At 40.3% G+C, this 20200-nt stretch overlaps 1 protein-coding gene and 1 long non-coding RNA gene across 4 annotated transcripts in view; one reads left to right on the forward strand and one right to left on the reverse strand.

The window, feature by feature from the left end:
• LOC309631856 overlaps window positions 1–20200 on the forward strand; it is a 916236-nt gene that overhangs the window by 177656 nt on the left and 718380 nt on the right. The gene's annotated exons all lie outside the window — the stretch shown is intronic.
• Window positions 1–20200, reverse strand: part of DNAH11 (dynein axonemal heavy chain 11) — a 318101-nt gene that overhangs the window by 8969 nt on the left and 288932 nt on the right. For all 3 annotated transcript variants that reach the window (XM_082398151.1, XM_082398152.1, XM_082398153.1), the window contains exons 74-77: window positions 16965–17192; window positions 11937–12128; window positions 8656–8775; window positions 1933–2175 (exon numbers count right to left, since the gene is read on the reverse strand). In XM_082398151.1, the coding sequence (XP_082254277.1) occupies window positions 1933–2175; window positions 8656–8775; window positions 11937–12128; window positions 16965–17192 (783 nt within the window). The remainder of the gene's footprint in view (window positions 1–1932; window positions 2176–8655; window positions 8776–11936; window positions 12129–16964; window positions 17193–20200) is intronic.

Below are 20200 nucleotides of genomic sequence, written 5' to 3' on the forward strand. Positions count from 1 at the left end.
GCAGATTGCTTTATTAGCACCCTGGCAGGTCATTTGTCAGATCCTGAAATCTTGAGCTTATTTACAGCAGCAGTACAGAGTATGAAACACAGTGCTGTAGAGAAGTTAGGTCAAAGAAAGGCTTTGGGACTCTGCTAAAATCTGGTTTCCTTCACTGGCCCTTTCTAGCTGTCTGGCCTTGGCAAGTCACCTAAGCTTATCTCCAAAATAGAGATTCTCATACTACTCAGATTAATCTGTTGCAGATTAAATGGCATATTTGTAAAGCACTTTCTATAGTGCCTAGTATATAAACACCTAGTAGATGGTGGTTGGTACAACCAGTCTGCTTGTAGGAGATACTGAGGCATCTTTACCTCATTTGCTTTGCATTTTCTGGTTTAATGATCAGCTGCCTCCCTGGAGAGATGGAAGCCCCAGAACTAGATGAAGACCTCATCCACCTCTCTGCTTCTATTAACACTATAGATTTCCCAAATGGATGGATTTTTTAATTCGTTCTTCTTTTTAAAAATCTAAATTCATATAGGGAAGATGTTAGTATATAGGATAAAACGTGCTGTAACAAATTCTAAAGCTTCTAAATTACAAACAAGTGTCTCAATGAATGGCCTCATTTCAAGAAATAATTGAAAAATTTCAAGAAATAATATGGCAAGTTCCTGGGACCTCACTATAATTAGACCTGATGTTTAATTGTGTTTCCACACACTGAATCCTTGATTGATAATTCTGAGAGAAATAGAGGCTAATTTATTGAGGGAAAAATAAACTATTCAGGTTTTAATGAGAAGTAAAATTTTAATCCAAAGGTAAAAAAAATTATTTGATGTCCATTTCTCATCCCCATCATTCTATGGTAATAAGAACCTTCAAAAGAACGATAATGCCAATCTCCCAAGAAAAGGTGAAAAAAGACTGTAACAAAATGACAGAGCCAAAAACACACTGAATGAAAGGCAAGCCACACATGTGGAGAAGAAATTTGCAATACATACACCTAACAAAGGACACACATCTGAAATAAAAGAGTTCTTACAAATCAGTAAGAAAAAGATTGACAACCCAATTAGAAACTGGGCAAGCAAGTGGAACAGGTACTTCACATGAAAGTGTATCCAAATGGCCATAAGCGTATGAAAAAATGCTCAGTGTTATTCCTTAACTGAGGAATGCAAAGTTAAAACCACAAAGAAATACCATTACTCCTAACAAGACCCCAAGAAGCAGGAGCAAGTGGAACTCATACACACTGCTGGTGGGAGTCTGTATGAGTGGTTGTACCACTTTGGAAAACTGGGAGTATCTATTGAAGCTGAACATTATACCCTTTGATCCAACAATTCCACTTCTGGGTATAAAGGAATGAGTGTTATGAGCAGATAGCTTTGAGAGTTAGCTTTGTCTGCTGACAAAAGACTATACAAGAATGTTCACGGCTGTGACAGTGATTGTAGTGAAAAGCTACAAAGAACCCGAACACCCATCCCCTATAGAAGGAGCAAATTAAAATTTTTATATATATAAATAAAGAATTATATAGTAGAATACTAAACAAAAATGAACCATTGGTCCATGCAGCGACACGGATGAATCTCACAAATCTCACAATGAAATGTGGAGTGAAAGGAGCCAGACATAAATTAGTACCTCCTGTAAGACTGCATGTATTTGAAGTTCAAACACTGGGAAATCTAATCTATCTAGTCTGTGGCGACAGAGGTAAGGAGAGTGGGTACCTTTGGCCTGGGGCGGAGAGGGTACTGATCAGTAAGGGGCAGGAGTATCCTTTTGGAGTGCTGGAAATGTTCTGTATTTTGATCCAGGTGGTGGTTATGTGTACACAAAGGTAAACTTCATTAGCTGTGCACTTAGGATTAGTGTACTTTATATACAGTATAACTCAATAGAAGAGAAAGAATGACCCTCTACCTTGTCTTCTGTGGACTGTCCCAGCTCTTCACCGCTGAGTGCATTCCTGGGCTGCATCTCCAGCAAAGCTCTGAAGAGCGTGTTGGATGTGACTGTCAGGAATTCTGTTTCAGCATCTGGGTGGAGGCCATACAGTGCCGGGCTTTCCGGAGGAAGCATCTCGTCTATGTACTGGTGGTAGCCTGAGTAATCCAGATTGGGTGGGGCAGCAAATCCTGGTGCCAGCATCAGTTCATCATCGACCTTCAACCACAAAGGAAAAGTCAATTATTCCAAATCTAAGTGGACATCAATCTTCACTTCCTAAACACCTTGAGAACACTCTGGTGAGATGGTCCCAGCACAATGCTGGATAGATAGCAAGCTCTCTTAAGATATATCTTGACCCTCTTGTAATCAATCACTCTGCTCTGTGTATCGTACCGTGCTGACCTCTGGGGAGGAGTTCAAGGAACACACATGAATCCCATACTTAAGAAGACCTGGTTTGCGGTTTGCCTGGGGTAACACGATACGTGCACACAAAGGGAACGGACAGGTGCTGAGCCATCTACTGTGTATTGGTCACCCTGTTGCATGCTTGAAGTCATTGATTCTCCCAAATATCCCCATTTTGCAGAGAGAAATTGAGATTCAGAGTAACTTGCCTGGGCATATGTTTGATTTTAATCTTAATTCTGAACTCATTTTAGCATGACTTAATAGTACTTTCTGCAATACTACTTCAAACTATTTTATATATTATGCACGCAGATTTTGTAAACATGCATAATTATCTGTATATTTTTTTATTTTTTTTTTATTTTGATGCCCCTGCTTTGGGGATTCTATCTTTTTTTTTTTTTTTTTTTTTTTTTTTTTTTTTTTTTAAAGATTTATTTATTGATTGATTGATTACTATGTTGGGTCTTCGTTTCTGTGCTAGGGCTTCCTGTCGTTGCGGCAAGTGGGGGCCACTCTCCATCGCGGCGCGCGGGCCTCTCACCATTGTGGCCTCTCTTTGTTGCGGAGCACAGGCTCCAGACGCGCAGGCCCAGCAGTTGTGGCTCACGGGCCCAGCCGCTCCGCGGCATGTGGGATCCTCCCAGACCAGGGCGCGAACCCGCGTCCCCTGCATTAGCAGGCAGACTCTCAACCACTGCGCCACCAGGGAAGCCCCAAACATGCATAATTATATGTGACTATCTTAAAAAATACGTGGGAGTGTGTGTAACTAACATGTTATAGGGCAGTATACACTAAAAGTCAAATCAGTGCTACCTCCCCGTGACCTGGAGCTTCTCAGGGCAGAGTCTGTGTAGCCCATCTCAAGATCTGTAGACCCTGGGGCAACTGCTAGCACATGCTGGTGCTCAGTCCATAGTTGCCTAATGAGTGAGCGGCTGCAGTTATCAGGCATTAATCACACCCATCCACTTCATTCAGGCCGGGGAGAAGGGTAGACATTCCACCTGGAAGAATGTTCTCAACCAAGGCAATGTGAGCAGAAATACCAGAGCTTCTAAATGTTAGAACGTAGTACTTCAAAATGTAACAAAACAATTGATGGGCCTCAGTCTCTGACCAGCTATAAACACAGTCAATCAAGCGCTTATACTTTTCTGGTTCACTCAGTGTAATCTCAGATTTTTTACCCCCTGATTCTTCTTTAGTTCCCAGGGGACCGTTATACTTCTGTTTAATTTTCCCAGCCTCTCTTGCTGTAAATTCTGTCTACATGCACTTAAATGTACAGGGAATGCTAGTTTTTAAAAACCATCACCTAACGTAGCTATTTTATGCCTAGAATTTTAAAATCATTTTCTGAAAATGGGGTTTATCTCTGTAATTGTGTATGTTCATGCTATCTGGGCCCCTCACTATCACCTGGAGACAAAGTGACTATTCATTAATTCATTCAGTCGTATGAACTGATCACCTAGTATACCCCAATAAGCTGTGGAAGTATAAGAGATTCATATAACCTAGTTCTCAAGGAGCTCACAGTCTAATGGAGACAAAATAAGCGCGATTTTCTACACAATCATGTCATCTGTGAGTAGTGGCAGTTTGTTCCTTCCTTCTCAAACCTGCAACCCCAGATTGCCTAGGGAGCCCATGTCCTTAGGGGTGATGCTCAATTGCTCTCCTGAATTCCAAAAGGCACTTTAAATGTTAAAGTCAGAATTTCTATTTTTATTTTGTAGCAGGAGAATTTTCAAGTTATCCAGTCTTTCGTATTGCCAGAAACAGAGACCTGGACCCAATAAACATGAGAAGGAGCAATGCAGACTCTCTCGTGACCAATATCCATCAGCTGGGCTTGTTTTACTCATTTATTCACATTTTCTATCATTTCACATTCATATATCAAAATAATCAAAATTAAAATTTCACCCGACTCAGCGTGACCAAAACAAAACTGTGAAGGAGATTTAACCTCACCATTATTGGATAAATAAATTAGCCAAAATAAAAATGTGGGCACAAAATATGAATACTAAAACCAAAAGTTAGACTAAACATCTCCAAGCCAAAAATTTATTCCCTACAAACAAGGACTTGGTTTTCCCTGTTAGTGCTCACTAGTTAAAAGAAAATTTAAGAGCCACAGTTAATTGTTATTCAATGCAGCCAAAGTTAAACAGAGTTTCAAGCAAAGAAAGTAACCAAAAAGTGGAACCACTTGGAACTTTCAAAATGCCTGGGGACTGGACATTTGTTTGAGTGCATATTCATAGAATGCTGGTGGGAGTGCAAATGGTCCATGCTTTCTGGAAAGACAATTAGGCAGTCTGTTTACAAATAAGTGAAGAGTGCCTCCCCCATGTTGGGCAATGAGCAAAGCAAAGGAAAACAGCAAAGTCAACAGGAAGGGCTAGATTTATAGCCAGACAGATCTGGTTCAGTTTCCCCCCCTGAATGGTTTGGTGGTCTTAAAAAAATGGCAGTTTATCTGAGTTTCAATCTCATCGGTAAAATGGGGATCCTAATAGCAACCTAAAGATTGTGACCATGACAATTTAACGACAATGTGTGCAAATAGCTAGGCACATAGCAGCCTTTTACAAAGGTTAGTTTTAGTCTTTGCTGTGCCCTAGGAACAGACATGATTATCTCAAGTACACCCTAATTTTCTAGAAGGAAAAACAAAACCTTAGAATGTCCTACTGTAAGTTCCTACTATGATGTCAAACAAGTAAAGCTTGATAAGCAAGGCTTAATTCACACAGAGACTTCTGTTCTCTTTAAGAAATCTGTGAAGATGTCACCATACTCAAGGAGCTCTGGGAATCCTGATTCTAAATCCAAGCCTTCTCCCATCCCACTGAGAGGCTTTTATGAAAAGCTGCTTCTTGCTGATGGGACCCTAACTCTCTGCACCGTGGCCACCTGCCTTGCCTTTGGGGGAGGGCTGTTTGATAAGGTTATTGTTACGCCTCAAAGAATCGGTAGTTCTAAATTAACATGTCTCCAAAGAAGACACACAAATGACCAATAAGCACAGGAAAAGATGCTCAACATCGTTAGTCTTCAGGGAAATGCAAAACAAAACTACAATGTGATACCACTTCACACCCACCGTGAGGCTGTGGAGAGAACGGAACCCTCATATATTGCCAGTGGGAATATAAAATGATGCAGCCACTTTGGAAAACAGTTTGGTGGTTCCTCAAAACATTAAACAGAGTTACCATATGATCCAATAATTTCATTTCTATGTATATACCCAAAAGAAGTGGAAATATATGTCCATGCAAACACATATATGAATATTTAAAGCAGCGTTATTCATAATAGCCCCAAAGTGGAAACAACCCAAATATCCATCAACTGATGAACAGATAAAATAGTGTATCGATACAATGGAATATTATGTGGCCCTTAAAAGGAATGAAGTACTGATACATGCTATAACATGGATGAGCCTTGAAAACATGCTAAGTGAAAGAGGTCAGACACAAAAGGCCCGATATTGTCTGATTCCATTTATATGAAATGTCCAGATTAGGCAAATCTATAGAGACAGAAAGTAGATTAGTGGTGGGCTGGGGAGTGGGGCAGGTTGCGGAGGAGAGGATGGTGAGTGACTGCTACTGTGTACCCTAATTTCACAAATGAATAAACAGAGGCTCAGGTTCTGTGATGTATCTAAAATTGCACAGCAAACACAAGGGAGAACTGAATTTGAACCCGAGCTTTTTTTGTCATTTTGTTTTACTTCAAAGCCCAACTTTTAAGCTGTTAATATATGACAACTTTCAGGTGACCTGATACCTTATTTTCCAAAAGTAATTTACTGTATTACTTGTTTAGCATGCCAAGTATGCACCTCACATGAGAGAAGAATATTAATTATAATTCCCTCACTTTGGCCAGGAACCCTCTCAAGCACATTGCCGTTGGGGAACCCTCTCTAAATGCCGTGTCATTTACCCAACAAGAAACTCATTCATCCTCCTAACAGGACAAAGCCACTGAAAGCATTCCAAGGTCTGACCACGTGCCCATGTAACCAAAGACACTAATTGCCAAATAAGTTAACCAATGTGAGGAGTGGCAAAAAGACATCCTGCAGATGCTGAAGTGTTAGCTTAAGTTCCTAATAACGTAAACAGCATGAGCAGGAAACATCTGTATGAGAACAAAATAACTGGGATTTTGCAGTTTCTGCCACCAAACCAGTCAGTGTTTTAACTTCCTCTGGTGAGTTGACACGGTAGCGCTTTCTGGTGAGGCTGCAAGACTGCAAATGAGCATCTCCATCCTGAAAACCTCACCAGAGCGGCATGGAAGGGCAGGTACCTAAATTTCTGAAGGGCTAAAGCACACACCAGAGATGCCCCTCAGGTTGCATCATCTATATTTATTTTACAGTTATGTGAATGGGAGTTCAGGCTTGTGAAGGTTAATGGACTGTCTCGGTTGGCAACAGTAATTCACTCCTCATCCTCAGACCAGAACCAGAGAGGGAAAAGCAGAGTGAGTCTGTCGCTCTGCCCCTTGACCTCCACCATCATTCAGAGAAACCAGCCTCTGTAAAGGTAGCACACCCGACCCTGTTTATCTTTCCCATCTCCATGGTAACCTGCCCCCAGACCTTTTCTGAGGAGTGACTTCCAATTGTGCTAAATTGAAAGTGTCTTTCTGACCCGTGAAACCTCGCTCATTAGAACTAAGGAAAGACCAGGAGACTCACAGTCAAAAGAAACAAATAATGGTCACATGGCAGGAAAGTCTTTTTTTTTTTCCTGCCTTGTCCCCAAATTGTTTAACATTATTAAAAGTAGCAAAAAATAATCTGTCCTCAATTTTCTATATGAGACTACAGTACACCATGTTTTCTAATGCATGATTATATTACTTCTCAAAATGGACTTGAGGAAGGCATAATGCTTTTAGGAGATGAAGTTCTCAAGAAATTATAGACAGGAGGTTGCTCAAACTCTTTTTTAAAAAAATACATGGCACTGCTCTAAACACAGTTGGTGTCTTGCCCAAGTGGGAGTAGAGGTGGCATGGTGGAGGGTGCCTTGGGTTTCCAAGAAATAATCAGGCAAGCCATGAACCTGGAAACCTTTAGAGACAGGCATAAGAAAAGTATGCCACCACTTTCAGCTACTTCAGTATGGAAAACAAGGACTGAGTGCTTTTTCCAGAAAACCCAGCACCAATCACAAACCATGTGGGTGCTGGTGTACACAGACATAGGGCTAGTAAGATGAGAAATGGGAAAAGGGTACCTGGCCTCTTTAAACTCCAGTACAAGGGGGCTCTGCCCCTTCCTCACAGAAGGAAGAACTGCCCTCTCACATCATCGCAGTTTTCTTGAGCATATATTTAGTTAGGAGTTAGTGATCAAAATTTAGAATACTCCATGGCTTCTGTGCCAGAGAAAAAACTATAGATTTCACTTACATCAGAGCCGCTGAACTGAAATCAATACATCTGGCTAGAGCCCCTGCCTGGGATAACTGGGTGACCTGGGGCAAATCACCGTGACCCAGTCTCTTTGTCTATGAAATGGGGTGACAGTGTCAGTTCTGCGTACCTCACGGGGTTATCTCAGAGATCCAGTGAGTCTGTGCATGGGACAGTGCTTCATGTGGGCACAGAAACCACCTGCGGTGGTGGCAGGGAGGTGTCTTGCTAAAACACAGATTCGGATTCTATGGGTCTGAGATGGGGCCCAAGATCCTACACTTCTAACAAACTTCCAAACTCCCTGCAAGGTGAGCCAGAATATACTCACAAAAGGCCAAGAATCCTCAATAACATTCAAGAATTATTTACATAGTGAAATCAGTTTAAAAAATTCTTAGAGAAAGCAAACTATCCCTTATATGCAGACTCTAAAAAAAAAAAGATACAAACGAACTTATTTACAAAACAGAAATTGACTCACAGACTTAGAGAATGGACTTATGGTTACCAGGGGGGAAGGGTAGGCAGAAGGGATAGTTAGGGGATTGACATGCACACGCTGCCATATTTAAAATGGATAACCAACAAGGACCTACTGTATAGCACAGGGAACTCCTCTCAATACGATGTAACGACCTAAACGGGAAAAGAATTTTAAAAAGAATAGGTAATGTGTGTATGTATAACTGAATCACGGTGCTGTACACCTGAAACGAACACACCACTGTTAATCAACTCTACTCCAATATAAAATAAAAAGTTAAAAAAGAATCTTACTAGAACTTTCTCCTCTGTGAAATGACTTAAGAAATGTCTTACCAGAGAGGGATTCATGAATTCTTCTAAATACACCCGACACAGTTTGCGATCCCAGTCATCTGTGATGTGGCCCCCGTACATGATCTCACCAAAGAGGTAACGGAGGTCTTCCCATGGGACCTGGCGGGAGAGGGGAGGGGAATCATGCAAACGTTCACTTCCGGGCTCGGGGCACCTGCCTCCAAACAGTCAATCAGCAGCAAGTGCCTCTCTACAAGCCCCCACCAACAGGAGCATTTAAAAGAGGTTCAGGAATTGTCTGAATTGCCAGGATTGAACTGGCTGAGAATTATTTTCAGTGTGTTTTAATACATTCAGTGAGCTCTTAATGAAGCTAAGCTTTCAATGAAGATTTTAAAGCAAACCGGATTATTCCTAGAACATGTCATGCAGTTAAGGTTTACACATTCAACACCTCATCTAAAAACCACAAGAGAGTGTTGGTTCATAGGACCTTTGAGGGATGACATTTTTATGATCTGATTTATACCAGGTTTTATGATCTAAGTCAGGGAAAAGAAAGAAAAACCTATACAATTTGAATTTGGGGTGTTACTTAGAATTCCATCACCTTCCAAAAGTCCAGGCAAACCAAGCCGTTTGCCACAGATTGAGGGCTCGGTTTATGGCATAACTGGCCTCCATGACTGTTCCAAGTGCTGTAACTAATGACTGTAGTATGTTTTATTCAAGGAATCACTGTATCTCCTCTTTATTTGGCTTCGCAGGGTTTGAAGCCCCTCTTTGCTACCCTTTAGCTTCCTCTGGGTTTGCAAAACATGCCAGTTTGTGATGAAGCCTTTCTAGACAGAAACCTTTATACCCTCAGGGGCAGTATACTGCCTCCCAACAGTTCAATAAAAACTTAATTATAGCCTTCATTTGTTGCATGATGTGACAGAACAAGTAAAATTGCTTCAACTATTCCAATGTACTTGCTACAACTTTAGTTGAATTTGAATAAAAGAACCTCAAATACGTCTTTCTTTTAAGCCACTTTGACGTGAATGAAAAATTATAGTGGCTACACTGTACCATGTTCTCTCAACCATGCCATGGACTACCTCCCATAGAACAGAAATGGATGGGAAACAGAGACCTCTTAACTTTATTTCTCTGATCGCATTTTATTAATGCCTGCTATACATTATTATCTGATATATAGCTCCCTCAAGATTTTAATCAGCTAGGGATCTATTCTTCTCAATAATTGATTTTCTTCCCACAAATCTTGATCTTTGTTTTTTACATATTCTATTTTTTTTTTTTTTTTTTGTAACCCTTCCCTTGGCACAGTGGTGCAGCCTGAAAAAAATGTGAACTTGTTGTTACTCAGTAGAGGTCTTCTTGGGCATGTCCCCCAAACTGTACTCCACAGGGTGGGAGAAAGGTACTGCTACAGAATAACAGTTTTTCTTCCTACTCCCTCTAGGCTTGGTAAAACCAAAGTCAGATGTTACATAGCCCCATCCCCAACCTTAAATGTAAACAACCAAATGATGTTTTCAATTAAAGTCTTCCAACCTTGACATTCAAGAATTTCCATATGGTGAGACTTATGAAATTCATATGGAAAAATATCGAAGTTCTTATAATAGTTAAATGTTGGCATTCCCTAAGACGTAATCTTTAGATCTCTCAATTATACTCTATAACCTTGATGATCTCATCTAATCTCATGACTTGAAATATCATCTATCATCTGCCTACTTCCAAGTTTACACATATACCTTCCTGAAAAGGACATCTTGTACAACCAAACTATGTGGGCATGTCAGCTTAATTCCCAGATCTAACTAACTTGCTTCGTGATGTGATGTGTGGTGAATGACTTGGGTCAAGACATCTAAGACACAAGAGCACGTGTTTAAAACCTAAAGCTGTCTTGATGCTGGAACACCCGTGGGAGAAGCAGCAGGACATAGCACGATTCAATCGGCCAAATGGTGTTGCCAAGCCTCGGGATGTGAGAGCCAGAGAGAAGCATGAGTCAACCCCTCTCTTGCAGCCCTTCATTCCTACCTCAACTGTGTACAGAGTCCAGCTGAAACAGGATAATATCCCTGGCCTCAGCCTCCTGGGACAGTAATGAAGGACTTGAATAAAAGTACTCAGTGGTCTATTTCATTTTCTACCCAGAACTCTCCAGAACTATTACAATAGTCAATTCTACCTGCAACATTTTAAACAAAATGTGCTAAGATCAACACAAAATAGTATTTATTAGAATGGTCAAAATATGCTCAAAGTGAATTTCATAAATTTAAAAAAATGCTAGATATGGAATAGTGATCACGTACCATATTAAAGCCATTTATCTTGGATACAACTTATTCAAAATGTGTTCCTTGGGAGAGCACACCCATGTTATGTACAAAGTGTACATATTCAGATAGTAGTCAAACCATCTTCAAAGCTTGAGAAAACTTTGATAAGGAAAATAACAATAATTACCAAAAGAACAAAAAAAAACCCATTTATACATAGAAACATGGTTGAATGGTTTAAAAGGCCCTTTAATAGAAAGTGTGGCCTAAAGCACCATGCCTAGTTGGTTCTGACAAACATACCTCGATTTTAACAGATTTAACTTAATGGAAAAAGTTTCCTTTATGAGGACTAAGCCAGAAAATCCTTACAAATGATTCATCCTTTTTGAAATCCAGTCACTGAGTTTGTAAGAGTTTACACAAATGTTCTTGATGAAGCGTTCCCGTTCCCATCTGTAGAACACATTTTAACTACGAAATAAAATCATTCATCTACCTTTAACTTCAAATCAAGGGGAACATTACTAAAAAAGTCACAACAAGGTGGCATCCTTAATACATAATAATGACATATGCAGGAAATGCACCATTATTTATACATGTGACGCGCTGTAAATTGCTTCCATCATCAGAACTAATTGTAGTGATTATTAATGCAGTGTTATGAACTGTCAGAATTGCTGTATGTAATTACATTTGTGCAAATGCTTCATTACCTGCCTAATGAATCTGGCATACATGCACATGTAAACCACTGTTTTTGTTAACATAATGAAGGACATTTTTTTTTTTTTTTGCACTAAGCTGCTGATGTAGAACTGGTTTGACCCATCTTATAAAGTTCGAGCATCCACTGTTGTAAAACCTCACACTTGGCAGAGGATGCATATGTAGTGTCAGCTATTTCAATAATAGCTGCGAAAGAGAAATTATGGTCCATTTTGATAGTGCCCAAAGACTGACAGATTCAGTACACTCCTCGGAAGAGGTTATCTGACCACTGGCACTTACGTTAGGGTTTGCCTCTAAGTAGTTGCAGAGGACATTGGCACAGACGGTGAGGTCTCCAGAATTGAACGGATAGCTGCGGCTCCAGCCCTGGGGGCCAAACCTCAGTCTCCCAGCAACACAGGCATGGAAGTAGCACAGAGAGAAGAGGATGTTTTTAAACTCCTGCTCCTTGGAGCACACTTCAAGTGTATCCTGGGAGAAAAGAAAGAATGTTTGATCATCCATCCGTATGGTTTCCAAGGGCAAGGGTCTGAGTTTTGAATCATCTTGCAGAGGACTTTGAGGGAGACCTAGGACAGAGGTAACATGCAGTTTTAAGCTAGGAGAGCATAACAGGAGACTGGCATTTGCCAGTCTGTTGATTTAAGAGGAATGCTTTTATTTTGCTTCAATTATTCTTCTGTTTCACTAGAAAATGAGACAATTCATTTTGCCAGTGGTAATACTGCCTGACATCAATTTCCCCTGCAAAAATGTTCTTGTACAATCTGTTTGACAAAAGGCCATCATCTTAATTTCATCACTGTAGCAGAATATAAGTTAATGCCAATTCTCCATTCCTCCTGGTTCCATAGTAATACCGATTATCTGGGCACACAGCCACGCATCAAAAAACAATCTCCCAGCCCCTCTTGAAGCTAGATGTGCCATGTGACCAAGTTTTTGCCAACGGAGTTTGAGCAGAAGTGACGTATGCAACTTTCACATCACTTGCTTAAAGGGGAATTGCTTGGTCTGGTGGTTGTTCTCTTCCCTTTCCTGTGAGCTACAAATGATGATGATTGGACGACTTGGAAGCTGTGAGTTAGGTATGGTGGAGGCACCACAAGCTTGGGTGTGTGGCTGATCTCATGCACCAGAGCTGCCAATTATTTTGTACTGTTCCTTGACTAATACAACCAACACGACAAATGGTTTTCTTCCAATGAACTGAAAATAAAATTCACTGTTGGAATGACAGACAGCATATGGAAGATTGGAAAACATATGCCCTGTAGAGTAGATCTGTAAGATTTTTTTTTTGCAAATGCAGAGGGAACCTGGTATGCTACACTGATATGGTTATGGCCCCAAAAGCCATAAAATTAAAAGGTGAAAAACAGCCATCTGTGTCTTAAGGGTAGTACTTTACCCGTTCTCAAATCTGGCAGTCCTGTGAGGCAAACAAGGAAAAACTGAGGATGACTCCTTCAGCTGATGGTGGGCAGCGGAGGAAGGTGAGGCCAAAACAGCACTTTCCTGCCTTGTCCTCTACAACGGTCAAATTACACCTGGTCTACATTTAAATGGATCTGACAATGTGGGCATCTATAATACAAAATATACTTAGCCCGTTTGGGGTGGGAGCTCAGATCTGGCCTCCCAGAGGCCTTTCAGTAAAAGTCTAAACCAAGCCCAGATTTGTTCTCTTGGTCCCGGACCAGAAGAGCATTTTAGTTTCTTTCTGTATCGCTTTCATCAGAATCCAGGGTTACCACCAAATATAGTTCTAGAATTGGCCAGGGCACATACAGTGCTGACCCAACTAAATCACTAGGTTATTCTAAATGACTAGGCCACTTCTAGGAAATTTACGGGGCTTAAAAATATACAATCATTACAAATAACTTTTCCACAACTAAACATCAAGTAAAAGGCAAGCTTGTGAAAGAAGAAAAGAGAAACCATATAATTGGCATTAATGTTGAAGGATATAAAAATACATTGCTTTTGAAAGGCAGAAATTTCTAGGAGACCAAATAGAAGTGACAAAATTTTATGATCTAACAAGTCACCTAACACCCTCCCTGAATTACATATAGTCCACAGAAAACCCAAGTACTACAGTTAGTACGTTCTTTCCATCTATATACTTCATATAACTGACCTAATTTTAGCCTCACTGCTAAAAAAACCAAAATCATAAGTCAATGCCCATTTCATTACGCTCTGATAATATAAATGACATTAGAAGAAAATGTGAATCAGGCATTCCTAAGAAAAATATGAGTCTACCTAACATTCTACATTTCAGGTCAATTGTATTTTTACAAAGCAAGTGATCAAGTGTTTGTATCAGAAAATATACAAACAGCATTGTGAACAGAGAACAGGCATCCACACACGCATAACAGTGTTGCATGCACACAGATGCCGATTTTACATGCACAATTACCATTATTTGTTTCTGCTGCAAATCTTACAGAACAAGAAATTTACATTCTTGCTTCAAAAATCTGGTTATCTGGGGATGAAGGGAGCCCAAACATTTATGACATCTTCAAGAGGCAGCGCTACTGAGCTGAAAGAGGGTTAGGTAGACAGCATCCTAAAGAAAAGGTTCTTTACATCTCGGTCACTTACTGATCATATTTACATAAATATTCTAGAATGTTCAAGGTAATAAAGGATCAACATTAAGTGCACTTTGTTCGCCATGAATACACATGTCAAAATTTGAGGATAAATTCTGACTTGGGGAGAAGATTAAGAACACAGATTTAATTTGACTTGAAAATCAAAGCACGAAAAATGAAAACACCTAAACAGAACAGTTAACTTGTCTAGATCCCTTAGGTGCTTTTCTCATCTAAGAAGGGCAGCCAGGCAATAGGAACAACTGGGACCCATTTACCTAACCCAAATGAGAACCCAGGTAGATGGCATTCATCACCCTCTGTCCATGTCACAGGCTTCAGCAAGATAGGGCCACGGCAGCGACAAAGAACATCCAGGATGATACAAGGAGACTTGGGAAAGGAGGAGGTCTGTGATGGAGACCACCATCTGCCCGCCCTACAGTGCCTTCCTGCTGACTTTTAGCTGGGCATACACTGCCCAAGGTAGATTTACTTTTCCAGCCTCTCTTGCAGCTAGGTAATGCAGTGTGAATTAGTTTGACCAATAAGTTGAAAGAAGTATTGTGTATTAACTTGCAGAATGAATCTTTACAAGAAAGCAAACGTGTTCCCTTTGTCATCTTCTTTGTTCCTTCTCTCGTCCTACTTTCTGGAACACAGCTATGGGAGCTGCCACCCTCACTGCCACTTGGGACCACGGCAAGCCCATCCTAGAAATGGTGAAATGTAAGCAAACTGGGTTGATGACAACTTTGTGGTGACACAAAGGAGCTCTGAATGACCTAGCTCCTGAATTCTCATGTGGCAGAAATGCCTTTTTTAACCTTGTTTAAGCCACTGTTGTTTTGTACTTCCTTCATAAATAGCCAGCCATAATTCTAACTGATAAAAGGGTTCTAGAAACCTACACACAGATAGCCAGGGAGCACAGGCTAGTACGCTTGAATTACATAATCTGAATAAAACCCACATTTTTTTCTAACATAATAACCGTTTAGCATTCATAAAAGACTCTTAAAATTTTTAGATATTCTTTAGAATCTTTTTTTTAAACATCTTTATTGGTGTATAATTGCTTTACAATGGTGTGTAGTTTCTGCTTTATAACAAAGTGAATCAGCTATATATATACATATACATATATCCCCCCATCTCCTCCCTCTTGCGTCTCCCTCCCACACTCCCTATCCCACCCCTCTAGGTGGTCACAAAGCTTTAAAATCTTAGGTTTTGGCTAAAATAGGTTTGATAGAAAGTTTATTTAGTGAATCACATTGATTAGCTTTGCTTTTGCTACTTATGAACAAATTTAATCTTAATATTTCAGAGGAGCCTTTCCAGTAGATAAGAAATATTCCCCCTGAAGTTCTTAAGACTTTTTTCAATAAATGTAACCAATTATTGTAAGGGGTTTTCCAAGTGGCAGTAAAAAAAACCCTGATACTTTCATAAATAAACTAGAACATGCTGTTCTTAACTGGGGAAGGAATTCATGCATAGGCTTTGGGGGATCTGGTCATCCCTATGGTTGTATGCAACAATTTTTTTTAGTGCACATTTCCCTGGGGAGAGTATCCATAGTTTCATCAGATTGTCAGAGAGGTGCTTACCAAAAAAAAGCTGAAGGACAATTAGGCTGAAGCCTATTTACTCATGAACTGCTCACTTTTCACAAATAAGGACAATTGTTCTGGGAAGTTGGATAAATCCTATTTAAATACGTCAAACTCCTCTTTTGTACTTACTTTGAGAGAGAGCTTGAGAATGTCACAAATGGCCAGGAATTATAAATTGAGGGATGATAAAATACATGCCTGTCTTAGTTCGCAAAAAAGGATACTTCAAACATGTAACAGACTCAACAAGAGTTTTTGAGTGCCTTTTGTTTACACAGCCCATTGTGTAAACAGGCACAAACTACTCAATTATTGAATTGAGCAATTAATTGTATTCCTCAAAACTATATTCTTAGGTGGCCAATGATTTTAATGCCTTCATAATGTTGGCTTTCTCATCTTAGCCCAGAGGGACCTAGAGAAAAAGTTAAGCATGTGGGCATGTTTCATAGAGTATAATAACATTTCTAACAGGAGGCTGAATATTTATCACCAAATCATACGTGTTTCCTCTTTCGGGCTTATTCTATTTCTCCTAATAGGAATGCTGTTTACCAAGGATTTCTAAGAAATTAGAGGAAGGAATGGGAGCTCAGAGAAATAGCAACAAAGGAAACTGACAGGCTTGATTATGATACAGACAGATGTGGTCATTTGAACAAGGAGACTAATGGTAATAGAACTATCATTAATTTATAAAGGTACTAATTTATTTGTTTTATTTTGGAAGGACATGAAAATATAAATATGAAGGCAGGATGGATATAATCTAAAAAGAAGGGCTTTACATTTACTAATATCAAACCCAGATCAAAATATTAAGTAGTATACTAAAACTCCTGCCACGTCATCATTATTGTCATCAATCTTCTCAACGACGTCAATAAGAACAATGGCTTTTTCTCTTTCTATGGTTAGAGATACTAGTCTGCCATGTTTGTCTTCAATAAGCAAGCTCCTCAAAAAGATACGTGGTTCATTCACTTTACACATGTGGCTGTGGTTTTAGGTCTCACAGTCTTGTGAGAAGACCCTGACTTCAGTGTCAGACCAGGCTGCTTCTGCTTTCTTACCTGATCAAAGTTGTCGAGAGCAGCATGCAAATTGGCCAGCATTCCTGTGGGGGGCTCATTAGTAATCTTGATGGAATTTTCCAGGAGTCCTGGAGGGATGACATGTTCATTTGGTGTAGGTGCAGACTCAGCACTCATGAAAACCCTGTAATCTCTGTGGCTTCCCTGGCTGAATCTTTCAAGGAGTTTCTCCAAGGTTCCGAGCCACTTGGCTATCAAATGGACATTCTGAAAAACAGCATGGTTTAGAATTCCTGTGAGACTGAAGTACATTACTTAAATTATAGGATTACAACGTTTTCCTGTATATGAATGAGTTGAAAACTCAGAGAACCACGATTTAAAGTTTCCTTTATTAGCGCATTAGGGAAAAAAAAAAAAAAACCAAGACAGAATTGAACACTGAACACATCAAGTGCTCCAAATCACTACAGTCTGTCTTTGTAAAACAAAATCTCCTTCTAACACACTCACCTACTTCCAACATCCGCCAATCACTTCTGAGATGGAGTTCTTGATACTTTTCTTTGTTACAGTTCAAACTCAATTACTAAGACTTATCTGGGTTAGTTTAATCAAGTATAAAAACTAAAGGCTAGAAATGCACCTGATCCACTACTTCATTGTTACTGACGGAAATCTCCTCTACTCAAACTCCTACTCATTAGTATATGAAACAAACGTAAAAATATTTTAACAGTGACTTTGGGTTCAGGGAACAGAAAAATCTCCAAGTGAGCCATCGTTGTACACTGGCACTCTTTGGAATCCAGCCTGGGAACCATTCTTGAGGATACAGGCTTTGAGACTGGCTAGATTCTTGCGGCCATTTGTCCAAGGGTAGCAATGTTTGTGCAACATTTTTAGCCAATACACATATCTTGAAAACCACCCATTTTGCCCATGAAAAATGATTTTTTTCCATTATATTAATTCACAAATCATCTGGTGTGCATCTGAGACAAAGATAGTGTCAGTCTGCTACCTTAGTAATAGCTTTCTCTGGAGTGTGGGTTTTTGATAAAACGCTAGCTAAATATCCTTAGAGGGGCTATCTCTGATCATAGTAATTGACCAGCGCGGAGTTTGGTTAGGAACTCATTAACATGTGCATACATATCATCTGCCTACGCTGACAGAATTTAATGTAAATTATAAACAATATAACAAGTTCCTATTATGCTGGGCTTCTCATTCTTCAAAGAATGCTTCTCTTTTAACTGCCAATCAAATGTATCCTAGAAGCCTTCAGAAACTGCCAAAAAGCCTGGGATAGTCTCTCCTCTCCAATTATTCTATGTGTGGAGAGAAATAGTGAAAGTTACATTCTAAGTTACTGGCTTACCACTAAAAACAAAAATCAAAGGTCTAAAATAGGTACCCAAAAGGAGATCCTTCACCAAATAAGGTCTTTTGAGATGTTTTTTAATGGTAAAACTTACAACTTGCATTTTTTTTTGCGGGGGGAGGGGGGCGAGCAACGGGTAGCGCAGCATAGATATAAAAATAACAGAAACATTTTACTTTGACTACTATGTTCTCTTGAGGAGGACTGCACCTCTCCCAGTTTCTCTCCAGTCTGAGCCGCTGGATGCATGAGAACTCGCAAAGAACGTTCTCTTTTGTGGGGAGAGCTCAGCATCTACCCAACTGACCCAGCAACAACTGCTATCTCTGGAAAAACAAAACCTCCACTATTACCCGTCCGACTCTGTGAGGCTCAGAAGGGACACACCATCCCAAGTCCCCATACTGAAGTCTCATCTAAGCAGTAGGTTTTACTCTCCCAGAAGGTTATATTCTTCTTGGACACTGGGCAGTTTCTTAGTGAATCCAATTTTATTTCAAGCAGAAATGCAAAATGCATCAACCCCAGATACTGGAGACATTAAGGAAGGCCAATGTCATATCTGCATGAGGGTGGCAGTGGGGCTAGCGGAAAGAACATCGCCTGCTGGCAGACAGACTCTGCCACTTTCCTGCTGTGTGGCCTTGAGGCTCTCCAAACCACTCTGAGGCTCAGTTTTCTCACCTTTATAATGGGATGACAATACCTACCCTTGCAACTTTGCTGTGATGATTAGAGATAATGTATCCTACAAGTTGCCTAGTAAAGAGCCTGGCATATAAATAAGAACCTTTGGGATTACTGTGCTGCAAATCAAATGGCCCTTTCCAGACTTGCTGAGACAGCTGGCGCGCCCTGCTGAGGAAGGAGTGAGCTTGGAGTTTGCTCGGCCCTTAGGTGCCCCCTAAAGCTTGCCTGGGCTCCACTGGTTCCTGGATTCTTGCTAGTGGAAACTAAAAAATGTCACTCGCCATCTGGTTCTATAAGAACGAAGTCACTAGCCACTGCAGTCGCTGACTTTCAACACACCCTGAAAGGAGTTCAGGGCAGAGATCAGGAGTGAGGCTTTCTGCGCTCTGGGAAAATCTGGTAGAACAGGCCTTCAGATACTTAGATATTTTCCGGAGAAAATTTTATGAACTCAATTCCTTGCATCTTCTCATACCTAGAGAAGTACTAAAGTCATGAATGGGAACATCTGCTCCTTGTGGCTAACGGCAACCTTCAACCGAGATGCGTGCTTGACTGCACGTACCCCCTTCACCAAAATCACATAGATACTGACCTCTCCCCGCTACCTCTTCGGATCAGTTCCTCAGAGCTGAGAGGCTGTCTCCCAGGCTATAGTCCTCATTAAGTCCCAAATAAAACTGAATTCACAGCTCTCACGTTGTCCGTTTTTTTTTTTTTTTCTTTCAGTCGACACTAGAATCCCCAGTGAAGGGAACCAGCCCAAAGGACACTGGATTATAGAATCATAGACCCATAAAATGTGAGCCCTAGAAAGGCAAAAGGGACCAAGTACTCAACCCCTTAATTTATAAGCAAAGGGAATGCGACACAACTAGTTATGGGCAGAGTCAGAGTTACGTGACATAATGAGATATGAAAAAACACTCTGTCAACTTTAAAGCCACATGCAAATGAGAGATATTATGACAACGGTCTTGGTATTCCATACAAGCCAGTGTGTCCTCAAGCACTACTGGAGTGTTCCAGATATCCGTAAGTCAGGAGAACGATGGGGCTTCCTGTAATATTTAAAAATTTAAAGCACAATCGCTAGAAAATCCCTCAAAAAATGGTAGTCATCCTTGTCAGCAGAGCTCTTTGTCACCCTTGGAGGTGTCATTACTGCTGAGAGAACCCCGTGCCACCCACCAGCAGA

This window comes from Balaenoptera borealis (assembly GCF_965194805.1).
Source record: "Balaenoptera borealis genome assembly, chromosome: 7".
NCBI classification, from domain to species: domain Eukaryota; kingdom Metazoa; phylum Chordata; class Mammalia; order Artiodactyla; family Balaenopteridae; genus Balaenoptera; species Balaenoptera borealis.